The sequence below is a fragment of the Ranitomeya imitator genome, chromosome 1, assembly GCF_032444005.1.
Source record: "Ranitomeya imitator isolate aRanImi1 chromosome 1, aRanImi1.pri, whole genome shotgun sequence".
Lineage (NCBI taxonomy): Eukaryota > Metazoa > Chordata > Amphibia > Anura > Dendrobatidae > Ranitomeya > Ranitomeya imitator.
The window spans coordinates 407,338,390-407,362,010 of NC_091282.1; the positions used below are offsets into that span (position 1 = coordinate 407,338,390).

General features: G+C 45.2%; 1 protein-coding gene across 1 annotated transcript in view; it reads right to left on the bottom strand.

Annotated features, from left to right (window-relative positions):
• IDNK (IDNK gluconokinase) overlaps window positions 1–23,306 on the bottom strand; it is a 94,458-nt gene extending 71,152 nt beyond the window's left edge. The window contains exons 1-3 of the mRNA XM_069762764.1: window positions 23,182–23,306; window positions 12,823–12,853; window positions 11,941–12,027 (exon numbers count right to left, since the gene is read on the bottom strand). Of these exons, the coding sequence (XP_069618865.1) occupies window positions 11,941–12,027; window positions 12,823–12,853; window positions 23,182–23,219 (156 nt within the window). The 5' untranslated portion in view covers window positions 23,220–23,306. The remainder of the gene's footprint in view (window positions 1–11,940; window positions 12,028–12,822; window positions 12,854–23,181) is intronic.
• Window positions 23,307–23,621: the final 315 nt, after the last annotated feature.

Sequence of the window (23,621 nt, forward strand, 5' to 3'; positions counted from 1 at the left end):
TCTCTACCACCCCCATCATTACCTTCTCCCCCACCACCCCCATCATTGCCCTTTCCACCACCTCTAGCATTGCTTTCTTCCCCACCACCCATCATTGCCCATTCCACCACCTCCATCATTTCCTCCTCCACCACCACCCCCATCATTGCCATTTCCACCACCACCATCATTGTCCTTTCCACCACCACTATCATTGCCTTTTCCCCACCACCCCCATTATTGCCTATTCCACCACCTCCCTCTTGTCCTCCTCCCCCACCACCCCCATTATTGCCTTTTCAACAACGACCATCATTGTCCTTTCGACCACCACCACCATAATTGCCTTTTCCTTCACCACCACCATCATTGCCCATTCCACCACCTCCATCATTTCCTCCTCCCCAACACCCTAATTATTGCCCTTTCCACCACCACGATCATTGTCCTTTCCACCACCTCCATCATTGCTTTCTCCCCACCAGCCCATCATTGCCCATTCCACCACCTCCATCATTGCTTTCTCCCCACCACCCCATCATTGCCCATTCCACCTCCATAATTTCCTCCTCCAACCACCTACTTCATTGTCCTTTCCACCACCACCATCATTGCCTTCTTCCTCACCACCCCATCATTGTCCTTTACATTATCTCCATCATTGCTTTCCCCCCACCCCCATCATTGCCCATTCCACCACCTCCATCATTTCCTTCTCCCCCACCATTCCCATCATTGCCCTTTCCACCACCACCATCATTGTCTTTTTCACCACCACCAGCATTGATTTTCCAACACCACCCCATCATTGCCCATTCCAGCCCTCCATCATTTCCTTTTTCCACCACCAACATCATTGTCCTTTCAACCACCACCATCATTGCCTTCTCCCCCACCACCCCATCATTACCCATTCCACCACTTCCATCATTTTCTCCTCCCCCACCACCCTCATCATTACCCTTTCCACCACCTCCATCATTGTCCTTTCCACCACCACCATCATTGCCTTTTCGTCTACCACCCCATAATTGCCTATTCCACCACCTCCATCATTTCCTCCTCCCCACCACCACATTATTACCCTTTCCACCATCACCATTGCCTTATCCTCGACTACCCCTATCATTGTCCTTTCCACCACCTCCATCATTGCTTTCTCCCCACCACCCCCATCATTGCTCATTCCACCACCTCCATCATTTCCTCCTCCCACGACCAACATCATTATCCTTTCCACCACCACCATCATTGCCTTCTCCCCCACCACCCCCACCATTGTGCTTTCCATTACCTCCATCATTGCTTTTTCATCCACCATCCTATCACTGCCCTCTCCATTACCCCCATCATTGCCTTCTCCTCCATCACCCCATCATTGCCCTCTCCTCCACCTACACACATAGACACACACAGCACCATTCACCTCTCTGCATGTTCCCCCGTAGCGCTACGCACGCACACCACCACTCATCTCTACACACACACGTCACTGCTGTTAGGTAGATATTGAGCTTAGAGTATTTTGTGCAAGGCGAACATAGTTAGCTCGGTTACTTGCATGGTGATTGTTGTTTGTCTTTTTTAATACTTTAATTAAGTTATATTTTATCCTCTATATCTCCATGATGTGTACAGAAATATAGAAAGAGAAAAATGGCCCTTGAAAGCTGTAATTTGCTAAAGAGACACAGACTTATATTCATCGAGACTCATGCAGAAGACCACTGGGGTAAGATGGGCATGCTTCTTATTTAAACTTTGCGCACATCGATGCAATAGAAACCGAAATCCATGCTAGCTATGAGCTACCATAGGTTTCCAAAATAATTTATGCCAATTTGTAGCGTAAATTATAGTAAATATATTGGTCTATTATTGTCTGTGTCCTCTACTGCTATGATCTGCCTATTTCTACAGAAAGGTAGTCTGGATGTTGTGAAAAAAAAGTTGCGTCCTGTTTTAGCAACTGTATGTTTGGCTTATCCCCTTCTTGACATGGCCAATTTCCATTTTTGCTTTTCATTCCCTCCCCTCTTCCTCTAAGTGCCATAACTTTTATCTCTCCATCCAGATATTTTTTTTTTTATATTTTGACAGATACGACTTTGGAAAGATTCACTGTTACCGAGTATGGCTAACACAACATGCGATAACGACATGACATCTTAGGCCATCATTTGTGTGCAGAACAATGACTCAAAACACACCTCCAGGAGATGTGACCAAGAAGGAAAGAGATGGAGTGCTACGTCAAATTACATGGCCTCCTCAATCAGCCGACCTCGACCCATTAGATATGGTTTGGGATGAGTTGGATTGCAGAGTGAAAGCAAAGCAGCGAACAAGTACTCAGTCAGCACCTCCCAGCCTTTAAGACTGTAGGAACCCATTCCAGGATTGCCTAATGAATCTGCTGTAGCGAATCTCTAGCGTGTGTAAAGGGGTCATGAGAGTAAGGCCCCATTCACACACAAAAAACGCTGCTAAAAATACTACATGTTGCATTTCTGAAACCCAACGCATGCAGAAAAAAACGCATGCGTTGCAAAAACGCGTCACAACGCATACAAAAAAAACGCATGCGTTTTTAATGTTAAATATAGGGAAAAAAACACATGCGTTTTATTGCGTTTTTTACCGCAAAAAAAAAAAAACCGCAAATGTGAAACCACCCGTAGAGGTGAGTCTAGTTGGCAGGTGACTGCAACTATGCAAATCTTATACATGTGGGCAAATGACTGTTCTCTCGCACGAGAAATACAGAAGAATCAAGACTGACTGCAGACTTTTCCTCTCAACCTATAAAACCCCTTTACTTGTTGTGGGTAACATAATCTTCTCTACCTCCTGGAACTATTGCTCCATGGCACAAATGTTCTGTTTGCATTTCCATACACTCTACAACTGAACCATCTTTATGAACTGATCCACAGCATAAAGAACATATACAGTTTCCACCTTGTCATGATGCATCAACTACTACAATAGATATAATTTAGAAAGATACATGAAATAAGAAAGGAGGAGTTATGTCTTTGAGTCAAAACGGGCCAAATCCTAAGGTTTAGAATCAGCAATATTTTAGACGTCTACATTACAATCGAAAACCTTTCCAGTTTTCCATACCTTGAACCTGAAGGAGGGCTTGATTCAAGTCCAAAATATGTTTTTTATCATCACACCATTATGACTGAACTTTGACTCAAGAAAAAAACTTTTGACAAATCTTGTGATGACAGTGTCACAAAAGATCAAATTTGATTAAAACATTATATATCCTACAGAGTAAAAAAAAAAGCTTTGTCAAGTACAGATCACATCAAACTCCGTCAACAGTACAAGTGCTGTGATCAAAACGACGGCAGAATAAAGTTAACCTGTCATTTATGCTGTACAATGAAAGCCGGAAAATAGATGGAATTGCTGTTTTTTTACGCATTTGCCATCACAAAAAATTAATAAAAGTTTTTAGTACTTTAACCCTTTGCCACTGATGACTTTTTTCTCATATTTCAGCAGGCCAATTGTGGAATGCTTCTAAAGATCTGACATTTCTGTTTTTTTGTCATGACTCATTTCACTTTATAATTTTAGTTTATGTAGGCCTATGTATTGGGGAAAATAAGTATTTGATACACTGCTGATTTTGCAAGTTTCCCCACCTACAAAGAAAGAAGAGGTTTGTAATTTTTATCGTAGGTACATTTCAAATGTAAGAGACAGAATCTAAAAATAAAAAAAACGAAAATCACATTGTATGATAATTAAATAAATAAATAAATAAATTGAATTTTATTGCATTGAATAAGTATTTGATCACCTACCAACCAGCAAGCATTCTGGCTCCCACAGACCTATTAGTTTTGCTTTAAGAAGTCCTCCTACTCTGCACTCATTATCTGTATTAATTGTACCTGTTTGAACTCATTACCTGTATAAAAGAAACCTGTCTACACATTCAATCAATCCCACTCCAACCTCTCCACCATGGCCAAGACGAAAGAGCTGTCTAAGGACACCAGGGACAAAATTGTAGACCTGTACAAGGCAGGGGTGGGCTACAGGACAATAGGCAAGCAGCTTGGTGAGAAGCCAACAACAGAAGCGTATTAGGAGTTGCACATTGCACTCTGCACTAGAATGAGATACCCAGCATGTGCTTTAGGTCCACCTGAGGATTCTGGATTGATGAAACGCATCAGGATGCACATAAGAATATTGCAAGGCCTGCATAGTAGGGCTAGATATGGACTGCCATTATCAGGATGGAAGTTGGGGATTTAGTCTTTGATAGCCCTAATAGGGATCTCTAGGGCTAGATCTTTATCCCTGTAATTCTGGAAGGAAACGCTCCCTGGACCTGATCGATTACTTCTAATGGGTGAGATCACTCCAGTTTTTCGCCTTTACTAACCATTTGGGGTTTTGAGATTGTCTCAATCGCTTTTTGATGTATCTGCATCTATCTGTTATATATTCCAAAACTGTATTCCCTAAAATGGGCCTGAGGCTTGATTAACCTTGTCTGTGACCACTGTCACTCAATTGCTTTATTCTGAGTTGATCGATAGATTCATTTGATACAGTCAGTTTTATAGCAGAATTTGGATATTTACAGTATATGCTGTAGGTCACATAGACACCTATGTTAGTGTTAGGCTATGTGTGCACATTGAGTATTTGCTTGCAGAAATTTCTGCAAGGTTTCTGCATCTCTTGCCAGGAAAAATGCTGCAACAAAAACGCATGTTTTTAATGCGTTTTGCTGGGTTTTTGTATGCGTTTTTGTATACGTTTGGTACAGCAATGAAGGCTTTTTTGAGCTACAGTGCCTTGCGAAAGTATGCGGCCCCCTGGAACTTTTTGCTTCAAACATGAAGATACCAAATGTAAATTTTTGGTGAATAATCAACAACAAGTGGAGCACAATTGTAAAGTTGAATGAAATATATTGATTATTTTAAATTTTTGCTGAAATTCAAAAACTGAAAAGTGGGGCGTGCAATATTATTCGGCCCCTTTAACTTAATACTTTGTTGTGCCACCTTTTGCTGCGATTACAGCTACAAATCGCTTGGGGTATGTCTCTATCAGTTTTGTACATCGAGAGACTGAGATTCTTGCCCATTCTTCCTTGGAAAACAGCTCGATCTCAGTGAGGTTTGATGGAGATCGTTTGTGAACAGCAGTTTTCAGCTCTTTCCACAGATTCTCGATTGGATTGAGGTCTGGACTTTGACTTGGCCATTCTAACACCTGGATACGTTTATTTGTGAACCATTCCATTGTAGATTTTGCTTTATGTTTGGTATCATTGTCTGGTTGGAAGACAAATCTCCGTCCCAGTCTCAGGTCTTTTGCAGACTCCAACAGGTTTTCTTCAAGAATGGTCCTGTATTTGGCTCCATCCATCTATCCATCAACTTTAACCATCTTCCCTGTCCCTGCTGAAGAAAATCAGCCACCACCATGTTTGACAATGGAGATGGTGTGTTCAGGGTGATGACCTGTGTTGCCTTTACATATCGTTTGGCATTGTTGCCAAAAAGTTCGATTTTGGTTTCATCTGACCAGAGCACCTTCTTCCACATGTTTGGTGTGTCTCCCAGGTGGCTTGTTGCAAACGTTAAACAACACTTTTTATGGATATCTTTGAGAAATGGCTTTCTTCTTGCCACTCTTCCATAAAGGCCAGATTTCTGCAGTGTACGACTGATTGTTGTCCTATGGACAGGTTGTCCTACCTCAGCTGTAGATCTCTGAAGTTCATCCAGAGTGATCATAGGCCTCTTGGCTGCATCTCTGATCAGTCTTCTCCTTGTTTGAGATGAAAGTTTAGAAGGACGGCCGGGTCTTGGTAGGTTTGCAGTGGTATGACACTCCTTCCATTTCAATATGATCACTAGCACAGTGCTCCTTGGGATGTTTAAAGTTTTGGAAAATCATTTTGTATTCAAATCTGGCTTTAAACTTCTCCACAACAGTATCAAGGACCTGCCTGTTGTGTTCCTTGGTCTTCATGATGCTCTCTGTGCTTCAAACAGAACCCCGAGACTATCACAGAGCAGGTGCATTTATACGGAGACTTGATTACACACAGGTGGATTATATTTATCATCATTAGGCATTTCGGACAACATTGAATCATTCAGAGATCCACAATGAAGTTCTGGAGTGAGTTTGCTGCACTGAAAGTAAAGGGGACGAATAATATTGCACGCCCCACTTTTCAGTTTTTGAATTTCCCAAAAAATTTAAAATAACCAATAAATTTCGTTCAACTACACAATTGTGCTCCACTTGTTGATTCTTCACCAAAAATTTACATTTGGTATCTTTATGTTTGAAGCATGATATGTGGGAAAAGGTTGAAAAGTTCCAGGGAGCCGAATACTTTTGCATAGCACTGTAAATAAAGATATTTTTAAAAAAGTTTTGTGATGTAATTTCTTGGTTCAACACCACCTTTTTCATGCTGATGCAGTAACATCAGGGTAATGGGATTAGGGCTTGGTGTCAGCAGCTGTCATTGACACCTAGCCCTATGCTTAGTAATGAAAAGATTTCAGCCCAACACCCTCATTACTAAGCCGATAAGTAAACACACACACACAAACACGCAAACAAACACACACACATTGTCACCAGCCTATGTAGGAGCATTAACAGAGTGAACCTACATAGGCTCTAACAAAACAGCAACCGTTAATTTTAAAGAAAAAATATTGCATGGGCTCCCGCACAATTTTAACCCCTTCCCGACCTTTGACGCCACGTAGGCGTCATGAAAGTTGGTGCCAATCCGACCTGTGACGCCTATGTGGCGTCATGGAAAGATCGCGTCCCTGCAGATCGGGTGAAAGGGTTAACTCCCATTTCACCCGATCTGCAGGGACAGGGGGAGTGGTAGTTTAGCCCAGGGGGGGTGGCTTCACCCCCCGTGGCTACGATCGCTCTGATTGGCTGTTGAAAGTGAAACTGCCAATCAGAGCGATTTGTAATATTTCACCTATTAAAACTGGTGAAATATTACAATCCAGCCATGGCCAATGCTGCAATATCATCGGCCATGGCTGGAAACACTAATGTGCCCCCACCCCACCCCACCGATCGCCCCCCCAAGCCACCGATCTGTGCGGTACACTGCTCCGGCTCCCCTCCGTCCTGTGCTCCGCTCCCCCCGAGGTCTTGTCCGCTCCCCCCGTGCTCCAATCACCCCCCATGCTCTGATCCAACCCCCCCGCGCTCCGATCCACCCCCCCATGCTCCAATCCACCCCCTGTGCTGCGATCCACCCCCCCGCGCTCCGATCCACCCCCCGTGCTGCGATCCACCCCCCCGCGCTCCGATCCACTCCCCATGCTTCGATCCCGCCCCACCCCGTGCTCCCCCCCCCCCCCGTGCTCCCCCCCACCCCATCATACTTACCGCCGGCAGATTCGTTTCAAATTGCATTTTGATCACTGAGATATAACCTATCACAGTGATCAAAATAAAAAAAATAGTAAATGACCCCCCCCCCTTTGTCACCCCCATAGGTAGGGACAATAAAAAAATAAAGAATTTTTTTTTTTCCACTAAGGTTAGAATAGGGTTAGGGTTAGGGTTTCGATATGTGCACACGTATTCTGGTCTTCTGCGGATTTTTCCGCTACGGATTTCATAAATCCGCAGTGCTAAACCGCTGCGGATTTATGGCGGATTTACCGCGGTTTTTCTGCATATTTCACTGCAGTTTTACAACTGCGATTTTCTATTGGAGCAGTTGTAAAACCGCTGCGGAATCTGCAGAAAGTGACATGCTGCGGAATGTAAACCGCTGCGTTTCCGTGCAGTTTTTCTGCAGCATGTGTACAGCGATTTTTGTTTCCCATAGGCTTACATTGAACTGTAAACTCATGGGAAACTACTGCGGATTCGCAGCGTTTTCCGCAGTGTGTGCACATACCTTTAGAATTAGGCTATGTGCACATGGTGCGGATTTGGCTGCGGATCCGCAGCGGATTGGCCGCTGCGGATTCGCAGCAGTGTTCCATCAGGTTTACAGTACCATGTAAACCTATGGAAAACCAAATCCGCTGTGCCCATGGTGCGGAAAATACAGCGCGGAAACGCTGCGTTGTATTTTCCGCAGCATGTCAATTCTTTGTGCGGATTTTAGCGTTTTACACCTGTTCCTCAATAGGAATCTGCAGGTGAAATCCGCACAAAAAACACTGGAAATCCGCGGTAAATCCGCAGGTAAAACGCAGTGCCTTTTACCCTCGGATTTTTCAAAAATGATGCTGAAAAATCTCACACGAATCCGCAATGTGGGCACATAGCCTTAGGGTTAGGGTTGGAATTAGGGTTGTGGTTAGGGTTGTGATTAGGGTTATGGCTACAGTTGGGATTAGGGTTAGGGGTGTGGGGGGGATAGTGTTGGAGGTAGAATTGAGGGGTTTCCACTGTTTAGGCACATCAGGGGTCTCCAAACGCAACATGGCGCCACCATTGATTCCAGCCAATCTTGTATTCAAAAAGTCAAATGGTGCTCCCTCAATTCCGAGCCCCGACGTGCGCCCAAACAGTGGTTTACCCCCACATATGGGGTACCAGCATACTCAGGACAAACTGCGCAACAATTATTGGGGTCCAATTTCTACTGTTACCCTTGTGAAAATAAAAAATTGCTTGCTAAAACATCATTTTTGAGGAAAGAAAAATTATTTTTTATTTTCACAGCTCTGCGTTGTAAACGTCTGTGAAGCACTTGGGGGTTCAAAGTGCTCACCACATATCTAGATAAGCTCCTTGGGGGGTCTAGTTTCTAAAATGGGGTCACTTGTGGGGGGTTTCTACTGTTTAGGCACACCAGGGGCTCTGCAAACGCAACGTGACGCCCACAGAGCATTCCATCAAAGTCTGCATTTCAAAACGTCACTACTTCACTTCCGAGCCCCGGCATGTGTCCAAACAGTAGTTTACCCCCACATATGGGGTATCACCGTACTCAGGAGAAACTGGACAACAAATATTGGGGTCAAATTTCTCCTGCTACCCTTGGGAAAATTAAAAAATTCTGGGCTAAATAATTATTTTTGAGGAAAGAAAACGTATTTATTATTTTCACGGCTCTGCGTTATAAACTTCTGTGAAGCACTTGGGGGTTCAAAGCGCTCACCACACATCTAGATAAGTTCCTTTTGGGGTATAGTTTCCAAAATGGGGTCACTTATGGGGGGTTTCTACTGTTTAGCCACATCAGTGTCTCTGCAAACGCAACGTGATGCCCGCAGAGCATTCCATCAAAGTCTGCATTTCAAAACGTCACTACTTCACTTCCGAGCCCCGACATGTGCCCAAACAGTGGTTTACCCCCACATATGGGGTATCAGCGTACTCAGGAGAAACTGGACAACAACTTTTGGGGTCAAATTTCTCCTGTTACCCTTGGGAAAATAAAAAATTGCAGGCTAAAAGATCATTTTTGAGAAAATAATTTTTTTTTTTTTTTCATGGCTCTGCGTTATAAACTTCTGTGAAGCACTTGGGGGTTCAAAGTCCTCACCACACATCTAGATTAGTTCCTTTGGGGGTCTAGTTTTCAAAATGGGGTCATTTGTGGGGGATCTCTAATGTTTAGGCACACAGGGGCTCTCCAAACGTGACATGGTGTCCGCTAATGATTGGAGCTAATTTTCCATTTAAAAAGCCAAATGGCGTGCCTTCCCTTCCAAGCCCTGCCGTGCGCCCAAACAGTGGTTTACCCCCACATATGGGGTATCAGCGTACTCAGGACAAACTGGACAACAACATTTGGGGTCAAATTTCTCCTATTACCCATGGCAAAATAGGAAATTCCAGGCTAAAAAATCATTTTTGAGGAAAGAAAAATTATTTTTTATTTTCATGGCTCTGCGTTATAAACTTCTGTGAAGCACCTGGGGGTTTAAAGTGCTCAATATGCATCTAGATAAGTTTCTTGGGGGTCTAGTTTCCAAAATGGGGTCACTTGTGGGGGAGCTCCAATGTTTAGGCACACAGGGGCTCTCCAAACGCGACATGGTGTCCGCTAACAATTGGAGCTAATTTTCCATTCAAAAAGTCAAATGGCGCGCCTTCCCTTCCGAGCCCTGCCGTGTGCCCAAACAGTGGTTTACCCCCACATATGAGGTATCGGCGTACTCGGGAGAAATTGCCCAAGAAATTTTAGGATCCATTTTATCCTATTGCCCATGTAAAAATTAAAAATTGAGGCGAAAAGAAATTTTTTGTGAAAAAAAAGTACTTTTTCATTTTTACAGATCAATTTGTGAAGCACCTGAGGGTTTAAAGTGCTCACTAGGCATCTAGATAAGTTCCTTTGGGGGTCTAGTTTCCAAAATGGGGTCACTTGTGGGGGAGCTCCAATGTTTAGGCACACAGGGGCTCTCCAAACACGACATGGTGTCCGCTAACGATGGAGATAATTTTTCATTCAAAAAGTCAAATGGCGCGCCTTCCCTTCCGAGCCTTACCATGTGCCCAAACAGTGGTTTACCCCCACATATGAGGTATCGGCGTACTCAGGAGAAATTGCCCAACAAATTTTAGGATCCATTTTATCCTGTTGCCCATGTGAAAATGAAAAAATTGAGGCTAAAAGAATTTTTTTGTGAAAAAAAAATACTTTTTCATTTTTACGGATCAATTTGTGAAGCACCTGGGGGTTCAAAGTGCTCACTATGCATCTAGATAAGTTCCTTGGGGCGTCTAGTTTCCAAAATGGGGTCACTTGTGGGGGAGCTCCAATTTTTAGGCACACGGGGGCTCTCCAAACATGACATGGTGTCCGCTAAAGAGTGGAGCCAATTTATCATTCAAAAAGTCAAATGGCGCTCCTTCCCTTCCAAGCCCTGCCGTGCACCCAAACAGTGCTTTACCCCCACATATGAGGTATCAGCGTACTCAGGACAAATTGGACAACAACTTTTGTGGTTCAGTTTCTCCTTTTACCATTGGGAAAATAAAAAAATTGTTGCTAAAAGATAATTTTTGTGACTAAAAAGTTAAATGTTCATTTTTTCCTTCCATGTTGCTTCTGCTGCTGTGAAGCACCTGAAGGGTTAATAAACTTCTTGAATGTGGTTTTGAGCACCTTGAGGGGTGCATTTTTTAGAATGGTGTCACTTTTGGGTATTTTCAGCCATATAGACCCCTCAAACTGACTTCAAATGTGAGGTTGTCCCTAAAAAAAATGGTTTTGTAAATTTCGTTGTAAAAATGAGAAATCGCTGGTCAAATTTTAACCCTTATAACTTCCTAGCAAAAAAAAAATTTTGTTTCCAAAATTGTGCTGATGTAAAGTATACATGTGGGAAATGTTATTTATTAACTATTTTGTGTCACATAACTCTCTGGTTTAACAGAATAAAAATTCAAAATGTGAAAATTGCGAAATTTTCAAAATTTTCGTCAAATTTCCGTTTTTATCACAAATAAACGCAGAATTTATTGACCTAAATTTACCACTAACATGAAGCCCAATAAGTCACGGAAAAAAAAATCTCAGAACCGCTAGGATCCGTTGAAGCGTTCCTGAGTTATTACCTCATAAAGGGACACTGGTCAGAATTGCAAAAATCGGCCAGGTCATTAAGGTCAAAATAGGCTGGGTCATGAAGGGGTTAATAACCAGCAGAGGGAAAGCCGACGGCTGAGGGCTAATGTTAATATTCTGGGAAAGAGCCAGTAGCCATAAAGTTTCCCAGGCCATTAAAACTTTTGGGTTTTTGATTCACCCTTTCCTTTCCCGCTGGCTGCAATATTGGATTGAAGTTCATTCTCTGTCCTCCGTAGTACATGCCTGCACAAGGCAATCTTAAACCACAGTGAGTGTTAGCACTCGCTATTACAGACTTCACAACTAAAAATAAGTTTTGCCTTTCTAAAATTGCATATATGAAATTTAAAACGCCAGTTTAGTTATTGCAGTACCTGGTCATTTAATGGTATCCCCTGAGACATCTTCTTTTTATTTTCCACTGGATGATAATCATCGGCATCATAGAACGTACATCCTAACTGCAATAAAACAAGTGTAAGGTGAAGAAGATAATCCAAGTGGAGTGATTCCAGTAGATAAACAAAAAATATGAAGCAAGCACATTTTAGATCAGTTCTATGCAGTTTTTCACCCTTACATTTGCCATGTTTCTTTTCTCATGGAGAGTTATTTATATCACTGACACCATGCTAGCAGTTCTATATTGTAAGAGCTAACCTCTCTAGAACTGTTAGGCCATGATCTCACATTATGAAATGGAAAAAACAGTCCAATATGCATTAAAAGAAGCTGTGAAACATAGTATTTTTGCTTCCCCCAAATTCCGCTCAGATAAGTACTGTTTTCCACCCTCACACTACCGGTATTCTGTGTGACCCTGCAGCTGCTCCTCACTGCTCCCCCTCCGTTATAGAATGTTATTTCACACATGCGCACATATATCTGCTGAGATCTAGATCTGCGCATGTCTGCGCCATATTCCTGAACACTGTCGGGAGATCAATGTGCCAAGTGCCGCCTGTGGGAAGAACAGTGCCGGTGCGCAGTTTAAACCAGCAGGATGATAAAGAGAACACAGGCAGTGGAGGGACCGTGGCTGAACCAAAGTCCCGCTCAGCTGGACGAAGCTATGAATATAAGAATTTCAAACCCTGATTACACAAAATCCACAAAACGGATTTCTTCACCACATGTATCCTTTTAATCAGCATCACAGTGCCAATATTGCCATGTGTGTACTTTACTTAGCAAAATCAGGTTCTCTTTAAGTATGTAAGTGGATGAATTAATTTTAAATACAACGATAAACATACCTGATATGCCAGAAGAGATCCAACTTCTGTTCTGTGTAAAAGATAGAAACAACAGATTAAAACATGTCCCAATATACACAATTTATGGCTAGATAAAAAGAATGTGGCAAAAATTTTACATCAGGGATCCATTGGCTGTTTTTGTTTCTTTTATGCTTTGCTAATTTTTATTTAGATATCACCAACATATTAATAACTGCAATACCTCTGTTAAAAGCGCATGCAATACAGATGGTGGCCGTTTGGCATTAGTTTCTCTTACACACTAAAGATATTCAAATCTTGAATTCGGTATGTTTGTTGAACTTTTACAAAAATTTCATTTGCAGCAAATTGAATCACGATACTACAAAGCCACCAATTGCCCTGAAAAGACATGACTAACATTCTGAAGTTTTGTAGGACTGTATCCAACCCCTTTCAATGTCACAAACACAGCCTAAGTAATATCAAAGTGATCTCACCATAGAAATGAATTGCAACCTCTAGTAACCAACATTACAATTAATATACAGTTGTGGACATCAGGCCCTTATATCACCCTCATGGAGTCTATTTCTGACAGTTTGATCAGACACATGGATGCTAGGAAAAAGAAGGGGCTGACAGCACTCACTCAAGGGAGCGCCCGTTCCATGTCCAGGGAACCATCCTGGATACTCCAAACAGTCCAAAAGTAGATGAAAGCATGAAAACCATGAAAAACCATGAAAAAGACCAGGTTCTGGTCAAAACGTTGCTGTTTCATGGTGAAATAAACTACCTTTTTGATACCATTACACCCGGTTGGAGCGCTGTTCATCTACTTTTGGACTACATGGATGTGAGGAGTCTGCTGGAGGTCATTTTGCAGGGCTCCAGAATTTCTCCTCCTTGGACAAAGGAAGAGGTAGCTGTCCTGCTGCTGGGTTGTTGCCCTCCTACAGCCCCCATCACATCTCCTGGTGTACTGGCCTTTCTTCTGGTATCTACACCATGCTGTGGACACTGTGCTGACAGACACCGCTATCCTTCTTGCCACAGCTTGCATTGATGGGCAATCCTGGATGAGCTACACTACCTGAGCAACGTCTATGGGTTATATACACCGCCTCATGCTACTGTAGGGGTGAGAGCAATGACAAAATGCAAAAGTAACCAAAACAACAGCCAAAAAGAACAGAGAAATGGTCTGTGGCCACCACCTGCAGAACCAAATCCTTATGGGGGTTGTCTTGCTAATTGCCCATCATTTCTACCTGTTGTCTGTTCCATTGGCACAACAGCAGGAGAAATTGATTCACAGTTGGTGTTGCTTCATAACTGGACAGATTGATTAACTTGAAGTTACATTGTGTTGTTTAAGTGTTGCCAGCAGTGTTTACCAGTGTATATATATATATATATATATATATATATATGTATATATATACTAGCTATTGAACCCATTCTACATCCAGGTGGCGAGCATTTATATCGGTATATGGTCTCCATCCTGATATGTGCTGCTTCCATCCTGCGCCCTAATCTTGTCATGTGCTGCTACCATCTTGTACCCCCATCCTGTTATATGCTGCTCCCATCCTGCGCCCCATTCCTGTCATGTGTAGCCCCCATTCTGTGCCATCATTCTGTTTTGTGCGCCTCCATCTTGTCATGTGTTACTCTCAACCTGTGCCCTCATCCTGTCATGTGCTCCCATCCTGCGCCCCAATCCTGTCATGTGCTGCTCCCATCCTGCGCCCCCATTCTGTCATGTGCTGCTCCCATCCTGCACTCCCATTTTGTAATGTGCTGCTCCCATCCTGTGCCCCCACCCTGTGATGTGCTGCTCCCATCCTGCTCCCCCATTCTGTCATATGCTGCACCCATTCTGCGCCCCCATTCTTTCATGTGCTGCTCCCATACTGCTCCCCCATTCTGTCATGTGCTGCTCCCATCCTGCGTTCCATTCACTGGCCCGGATGCGTAACTTACAAAATGGCGCCTGAAGTGTGCTATATGCATGCGCCATTTCCGATTGAGGATTCATGTCCTTGCTTCTGGCCCGAAGCGACCCCACGGCAATAAATCATAGGTAAGTTGTTGAGCCGGAGATCGTGGTATGCGTTCAGAGCTTACGCATACTGCGATCTCTACCGCGATCTCCTGGGCCACAATCCTCATCCCCGGATGTGTAACTCTGTGTGTGTAACTCTTGCGCAGTCTATAAGGGCTTCGGACAGAGCGACGCTCCAACCATTATATTCTAGAATATAATTCTTGGACTACAACTACCGCCACACGACAGCTTAAAGCCAATTGGTCTCCGCAGAAGTTTAACACAGCGGGTAAGAGAGTCCTCTTTTTAGATTGCAGGTTAATAGACCTATACTAACTAAACTCTGCATTTTTTTGCGACTATTTTTATTATGGTTATTTTTATCATGGACTATACTTTTTACTACTAATTACCCAGTTTTATATTGCTTGTGGATACCTGTTCAGTGCTTTTAGTGGCTTTTTTCCAGCGCGATCCTGTATATATTATTATATACACGTGTTATTATATTTACCCATTAAATTTTTCACTCTTTGTTTCATTGCAGCTATTTGGTAAATTCAAGAAAGTTCATTTTTTTCTCATTAATGTACACTCTGCACCCCATCTTGACTGAAAAAAACAGAAATGTAGAAATTTTTGCAAATGTATCAAAAAAGAAAAACAGAAATATCACATGGTGATAAGTATTCAGACCCTTTGCTCAGACACTTATATTTAAGTCACATTCTGTCAATTTCCTTGTGAACCTCCTTGAGATGGTTCTACTCCTTTATTGGAGTCCAGCTGTGTTTAATTAAACTGATAGGACTTGATTTGGAAAGGCACGCACCTGTCTATATAAGACCTTCCAGCTCACAGTGCATGTCAGACCAAATGAGAATCATGAGGTCAAAGGAACTGGACAAGGAGCTCAGAGTCAGAATTGTGGCAAGGCACAGATCTGGTCAAGGTTGCAAAAAGAATTTCTGCAGTACTCAAGGTTCCTAAGAGCACAGTGGCTTCCATAATCCTTAAATGGAAGAAGTTTGGGACCACCAGAAGTCGTCCTAGACCTGGCCGTCCTGCCAAACTGAGCAATCGTGGGAGGTGAGAGAGGTAAAGAAGAACTCCAAGATCACTGTGGCTGAGCTCCAGAGATGCAGTAGGGAAATGGGAGAAAGTATCACAAAGTCAGCTATCACTACAGTCCTCCACCAGTTGGGCCTTTATGGCAGAGTGGCCTGAAGGAAGCCTAACCTTAGTGCAAGACATATGAAAGCCCGCATAGAGTTTGCTAAAAAAAAGGACATGAAGGACTCCCAGACTATGAGAAATAAGATTCTCTGGTCTGATGAGACAAAGATTGACCTTTTTGGTGATAATTCTAAGCGGTATGTGTAGTGAAAACCAGGCCCTGCTCATCAACTGCCCAACATAATCCTAACAGTGAAACATGGTCATGGCAACATCATGCTATGGGGGTGTTTTTCAGCTGTAGGGACAGGAAGACCGGTTGTCATTGAAGGAAACATGAATGCAGCCAAGTACAGAGATATCCTGGATGAAAACCTCTGCCAGAGTGCTCTGGACCTCAGACTTGACCGGCGGTTTACCTTCCAAAAAGACAAAGACCCTAAGCACACAGTTAAATTAAAAAAAGGGGTGGCTTCAGAACAACTCTGTGACCATTCTTGACTGGCCCAGCCAGAGCCCTGACCTAAAACTAATTGAGCATCTCTGGAGAGACCTGAAAATGGCTGTCGACCAACGTTCACCATCCAACCTGATGGAAATTGAGAGGATCTGCAAGGAAGAATGACAGAGGATCCCCAAATCCAGGTGTGAAAAACTTGTTGCATCATTCCCAAGAAGACTCATGGCTGTACTAGCTCAAAAGGGTACTTCTACTCAATACTGAGCAAAGGGTCTGAATACTTATGACCATGAGATATTTCAGATTTTCTTTTTTAATAAATTTGAAAAAATTACTACATTTCAGTTTTTTTATGTCAAGATGCAGAGTGTACATTAATGATAAAATTTTGAATTCACCAAATGGCTGCAATGAAACAAAGAGTGAAAAATTTAAATGGGTGAGAATATTTTCCGTACCCACTGTATATATACACTGCTCAAAAAAATAAAGGGAACACTAAAATCCCACATCCTAGATATCACTGAATGAAACATTCCAGTTGTAAATCTTTATTCATTATATAGTGGAATGCGTTGAGAACAGTAAAACCTAAAAATGTTCAATGTAAATCACAATTAATATCCCTTCGAGGTCTGGAGTTGGAATGATGCTCAAAATCAAAGTGGAAAATCAAATTGCAGGCTGATCCTACTTCAGCTAAAATGCCTCAAGACAAGGAAATGATGCTCAGTAGTGTGTGTGGCATTCACGTGCCTGTATGACCTCCCTACATCGCCTGGGCATGCTCCTGATGAGGCGCGCATGGTCTCCTGAGGGATCTCCTCTCAGATCTGGACTAAAGCATCCGCCAACTCCTGGACAGTCTGTGGTGCAACGTGACGTTGGTGGATGTAGCGAGACATGATGTCCCAGATGTGTTCAATCAGATTCAGGGCTGGGGAATGGGCGGGCCAGTCCATAGCTTCAATGCATTCATCTTGCAGGAACTGCTGACACACTCCAGCCACATGAGGTCTGGCATTGTCCTGCATTAGGAGGAACCCAGGGCCAGCAGCACAGCATATGGTCTCACAAGGGGTCTGAGGATCTCATCTTGGTACCTAATGGCAGTCAGGCTATCTCTGGCGAGCACATGGAGGGCTGTGCGGCCCTCCAAAGAAATGCCACCCCACACCATTACTGACCCATTGCCTATCTGCTCATGCTGAAGGATGTTGCAGGCAGCAGATCACTCTCCATGGCATCTCCAGACTCTGTCACGTCTGTCACATGTGCTCAGTGTGAGCCTGCTTTCATCTGTGAAGAGCACAATTTTAACAATCCTGGTGTTCTGTGGCAAATGCCAAGCGTCCTGCAAAATGTTGGGCTGTGAGCACAACCCCCATCTGTTTACGTTGGGCACTCAGACCATCCTCATGGAGTCGGTTTCTAATCGTTTGTGCAGACACATGCACATTTGTGGCCTGCTGGAGGTCATTTTGCAGGGCTCTGGCAGTGCTCCTCCTGTTCCTCTTTGCACAAAGGCTGAGATAGCAGTCCTGCTGCTGGGTTGTTGCCCTTTAAAGGCCCTCTCCACATCTCCTGGTGTACTGGCCTGTCTCCTGGTAGCGTCTCCAGCCTCTGGACACTATGCTGACAGACATAGCAAACCTTCTTGCCACAGCTCGCATTGATGTGCCATCCTGGATGAGCTGCACTACCTGAGCCACTTGTGTGGGTTGTAGAGTCTGTCTCATGCTACCACGAGTGTGAAAGCACAACCAACATTCAAAAGTGACCAAAACATCAGCCAGAAAGCATTGGTACTGAGATGTAGTCTGTGGTCCCCATCTGCAGAACCACTCCTTTATTGAGTGTGTCTTGGTAATTGTCAATAATTTCCATCTGTTGTCTATTCCATTTGCACAACAGCATGTGAAATTTATTGTCAATCAGTGTTGCTTCCTAAGTGGACACTTTGATTTAGCAGAAGTTTGATTCACTTGGAGTTATAGTCTGTATCAGGGGCGGATTATAAGAGGGTCAATCTGGGCGGTAGCCCAGGGCCCAGTGGTGTGGGGGGGCCCTGGGCTACCGCACAGATTGCCCGCCGGCCGCCGCCATCATCAGGGCATTACTCGCACTGTGCAGAGTCCAGAGAGTCAGTGACACAGTGACAGTGGCACCCCGTGAGTCACCAGCCAGCCGCCCGCCCGCCCCTGTCAGACAGTGCTGCGGTGGCGACACGTTATAACCTCCGTCCTGATTTATGTGCCGTGCCCCTGCCGTGCCGTCACTGCCATGCCGTGCCGGGAGCCCCCCCTGGACCCGGTGGGCAGAGAGAGGGGGCCCGCATCGGGCCCCGTCTCATCTGCTCACCGGGCCCCTAGCGGCGCTGCCTGTGGCGGTTTCCTATTGCCGTATGGGCGCGCCCGCACGGCAATAGTTAACAACAGCCATCGGCCACAGCGCACACGTCGCCGGTGTCTGACGTCATTGTCAGTCGCTGGCGAGTGCGCGCTGCTGGAGGGAGCTCACCGCCTGGATCGCTGGTAAGGTGAGGACTGGAGATTTTTTTTATTTTTTTATAACCTAACGGTGGAGGCGGAGCGGAGGTGTCAGACACTGGGGATGGGGGGCAGATTGCATTTGATGTACACACTGGGGGCAATGCTGGAGACACTGGGGGGGCAATGCAGGAGACACTGGGGGGGGCAATGCAGGAGACACTGGGGGGGCAATGCTGGAGGACACAGTTTGCATTTGCTGGACACACTGGGGCAATGCAGGAGACACTGGGGGGGCAATGCTGGAGGGCACAGTTTGCATTTGCTGGACACACTGGGGCAATGCAGGAGACACTGGGGGGGCAATGCAGGAGACACTGGGGGGGGCAATGCTGGAGGACACAGTTTGCATTTGCTGGACACACTGGGGCAATGCAGGAGACACTGGGGGGGCAATGCTGGAGACACTGGGGGGGCAATGCTGGAGGACACAGTTTGCATTTGCTGGACACACTGGGGCAATGCAGGAGACACTGGGGGGGGCAATGCTGGAGACACTGGGGGGGCAATGCTGGAGGACACAGTTTGCATTTGCTGGACACACTGGGGCAATGCAGGAGACACTGGGGGGCAATGCTGGAGACACTGGGGGGGCAATGCTGGAGGACACAGTTTGCATTTGCTGGACACACTGGGGCAATGCAGGAGACACTGGGGGGGGGCAATGCTGGAGGACACAGTTTGCATTTGCTGGACACACTGGGGCAATGCAGGAGACACTGGGGGGGGCAATGCTGGAGGACACAGTTTGCATTTGCTGGACACACTGGGGCAATGCAGGAGACACTGGGGGGGGGGGCAATGCAGGAGACACTGGGGGGGCAATGCAGGAGACACTGGGGGGGCAATGCTGGAGGACACAGTTTGCATTTGCTGGAGACACTGGGGGGGCAATGCAGGAGACACTGGGGGGCAATGCAGGAGACACTGGGGGGGAATGCAGGAGACACTGGGGGGGCAATGCAGGAGACACTGGGGGGGCAATGCGGGGGGCAATGCAGGAGACACTGGGGGGACAATGCTGGAGGACACAGTTTGCATTTGCTGGACACACTGTGGCAATGCAGGAGACACTGGGGGAGTAATGCTGGAGGACACAGTTTGCATTTGCTGGACACACTGGGGCAATGCGGGAGACACTGGGGGGGCAATGCAGGAGACACTGGGGGGGGCAATGCTGGAGGACACAGTTTGCATTTGCTGGACACACTGGGGCAATGCAGGAGACACTGGGGGGGCAATGCAGGAGACACTGGGGGGCAATGCAGGAGACACTGGGGGGGCAATGCTGGAGGACACAGTTTGCATTTGCTGGACACACTGGGGCAATGCAGGAGACACTGGGGGGGGCAATGCAGGAGACACTGGGGGGACAATGCAGGAGACACTGGGGGGGCAATGCTGGAGGACACAGTTTGCATTTGCTGAAGACACTGGGGGGCAATGCAGGAGACACTGGGGGGGCAATGCAGGAGACACTGGGGGGAATGCAGGAGACACTGGGGGGGCAATGCAGGAGACACTGGGGTGGCAATACGGGGGGCAATGCAGGAGACACTGGGGGGACAATGCTGGAGGACACAGTTTGCATTTGCTGGACACACTGGGGCAATGCAGGAGACACTGGGGGGGTAATGCTGGAGGACACAGTTTGCATTTGCTGGACACACTGGGGCAATGCAGGAGACACTGGGGGGGCAATGCAGGAGACACTGGGGGGGCAATGCTGGAGGACACAGTTTGCATTTGCTGGACACACTGGGGCAATGCAGGAGACACTGGGGGGGCAATGCTGGAGGACACAGTTTGCATTTGCTGGACACACTGGGGCAATGCAGGAGACACTGGGGGGGCAATGCAGGAGACATTGGGGGGGCAGTGCAGGAGACACTGGGGGGGGGCAATGCTGGAGGACACAGTTTGCATTTGCTGGACACACTGGGGCAATGCAGGAGACACTGGGGGGGCAATGCAGGAGACACTGGGGGGGAATGCAGGAGACACTGGGGGGGGCAATGCAGGATACACTGGGGGGGCAATGCGGGGGGCAATGCAGGAGACACTGGGGGGCAATGCTGGAGGACACAGTTTGCATTTGCTGGACACACTGGGGCAATGCAGGAGACACTGGGGGGCAATGCAGGAGACACTGGGGCAATGCTGGAGGACACAGTCTGGGGCAGATGATTGCTGGAGACACTGACTGGGGCAATGCTGGAGGACACAGTCTGGGGCAGATGATTGCTGGACACACTGGGGCACATTGCTGGACAAACTGGGCAATGCTGGACAATTGGACATACTGGGGCATATTGCTGGACAGGACACACTGGGGGCAATGCTGGACATACTGGGGCAGATTGCTGGATACACTGTGTGGAGGTAATATGCTGGACACACTGGGGGTAATTTGCTGGCCACACTGGGGCAGATTGTTGAATACACTGTCATGGGGCAGGATGGGGAAATCATATGGGGTAGAATGGATACTCAAGAGGGCAGGATGCGCGCACATATTGCAGGAGCTAGGAATGAGATACACGGAACCAGGATGGGGAATATTATTTCCGTAGGGGCTAATTAAGGGATATTATTACTGCAGTGATGTATTTATTTTATTTTTTGAGTATACTGTTTTAAATGGGGGGGCGGTCCTGTTACTGTGCAGAGTGACACTATATCGCCTTTTTTTCTTCGTGTTGTAATGTAGAAGTTGTGAAAAATTAAGCAATGTGTTCTGCAAGCGGAGCTCGAGATAACTGTGTTATTTCCTGCAGAAACGAGTCCTGGCTGGAAAAAATGATGGCGGTCTGTGCTGGATGAAAGATGAAGGACTTCACCTAGAGATGTCACTGGTGAGTCAGTGTTACCTATACACTGACACTATACACTGTATACTATATAAAGAGGTCCTGTGTACAATGTCACCAGTGATCACTGTATTACCTATACATTATATACAGAGCTCCTGTGTATAATACCACCAGCGATCTCTGTATTACCTCTACACAGACACTGCATACTAAGTACAGATCTCCTGTGAATACTGGCACTTATGGTGATAGTATTGTGTGTTTTTTTATTTTTTTATTACTGATCAGTATTGTAGTATTCAGTCACTATGTGGTGGTAATATGTGGTCTGGAAATGGTGTTGTGGTATTTGTCCCTTGTATGTGCTATTTGGTCACCAAGTGGTGGTAATATGTTGTCTTGAAATGGTGCGGTGGTATTTGTTCCTTGTATGTGATATTATTCGATCACTGTGGTTGTAATTTGTGGTCTGGTCATGGTGCGGTGGTATTTGTTCCTTGTATGTGATATTATTGGTCAAAATATACCTAAATTGTATTGCAGATTTTAACAAATATTTAATAGGTTACAGTAGAGTAGGGCCCGGCCATTTTTCTGGAATAATCTGGTTCGGGTGTGTCACATGACCCCTGTCACATGACCCCCGTCACATGACCGGGGGGCCCCACAGTGTCTGAACAGCCCGGGGCCCTGGCTACCCTTAATCCACCCCTGATTCTGTTGTTTAAGTGTTCCCTTTATTTTTTTGAGCACTGTATACACACACACACACACATATGAGGAGCCACAGGTCAGTTGGTAGGGAACCACACAGAGTGGCATCAAGGGCCACATGTATCTCACATACTACAGGTTGGGCACTCTTGCCTTTAGGTATACTGGGCCTGAAGTAGCCTTTTAGGCTATGTTTGCTTTTCTTCCACAGTGTCAAATAACATATTTGTCAATGATCTAGATATATGTCATACAGTTGTAAACCTTAAAGTCATGCTACAAATATAATGTCCATATCGTGATTTTTTTTTTTTAAAGATGTACAGTAAACTAACAGGGGGAAGATTAGGTTGATAAAAAATTATACAAATATTATAAACACAGTGTGTGAATCATAAAGCATGTTTTACTGTCACCCTGCATACGCCAGCCTATTCCCAGGCCACTAGCTGAACCTTCCCCTACACTTGAGCATTGCCTCCTCCCAGAGTACACATGGGAGCAGCCTTTGTCCTCCTTGTCATCAGAACAAAGCAGGATTTGCAGTGTCAGATGTCTGTGTAACCTCTTCATTGCTGAAGTAATATCAGTACTAACAGCTGGCCTATATAACAAGAGTGTACGTACTTCCCAGATCCGCTCACTCCCATCACCACGACTATCATTACTTCTTCGGATCGAGTTGCCACCAGGAAGAGATACTGTAATTCCTTCCTCAGCTCCTTGCCTTGTATACTGAGCACGACAAGACGACAGGGAAGTAAAAAATACGTAATCCAGTCACCATCGCTTAGTCATTCCCCTCCTGCACTGCTATTTGTTCTCATTAAGCAATCAATATGTCAATGAATAAAGCATTAAACATGTATGGAACAATTCCAGAGCTCAATGTTGTGGAAAATGCAAGTTATGAACCTGAGAAATGTTAACATTTTACAGGAAAAATTGAAGTGAATGCACAATGCACAAAATCAAGGTCATGTTCTGCAGAATGCAATGATCACTAACATAGTAACATCTACTATATACCGTAATTGTCTAAGGGTCACTTCCATCATTCTGTCTTT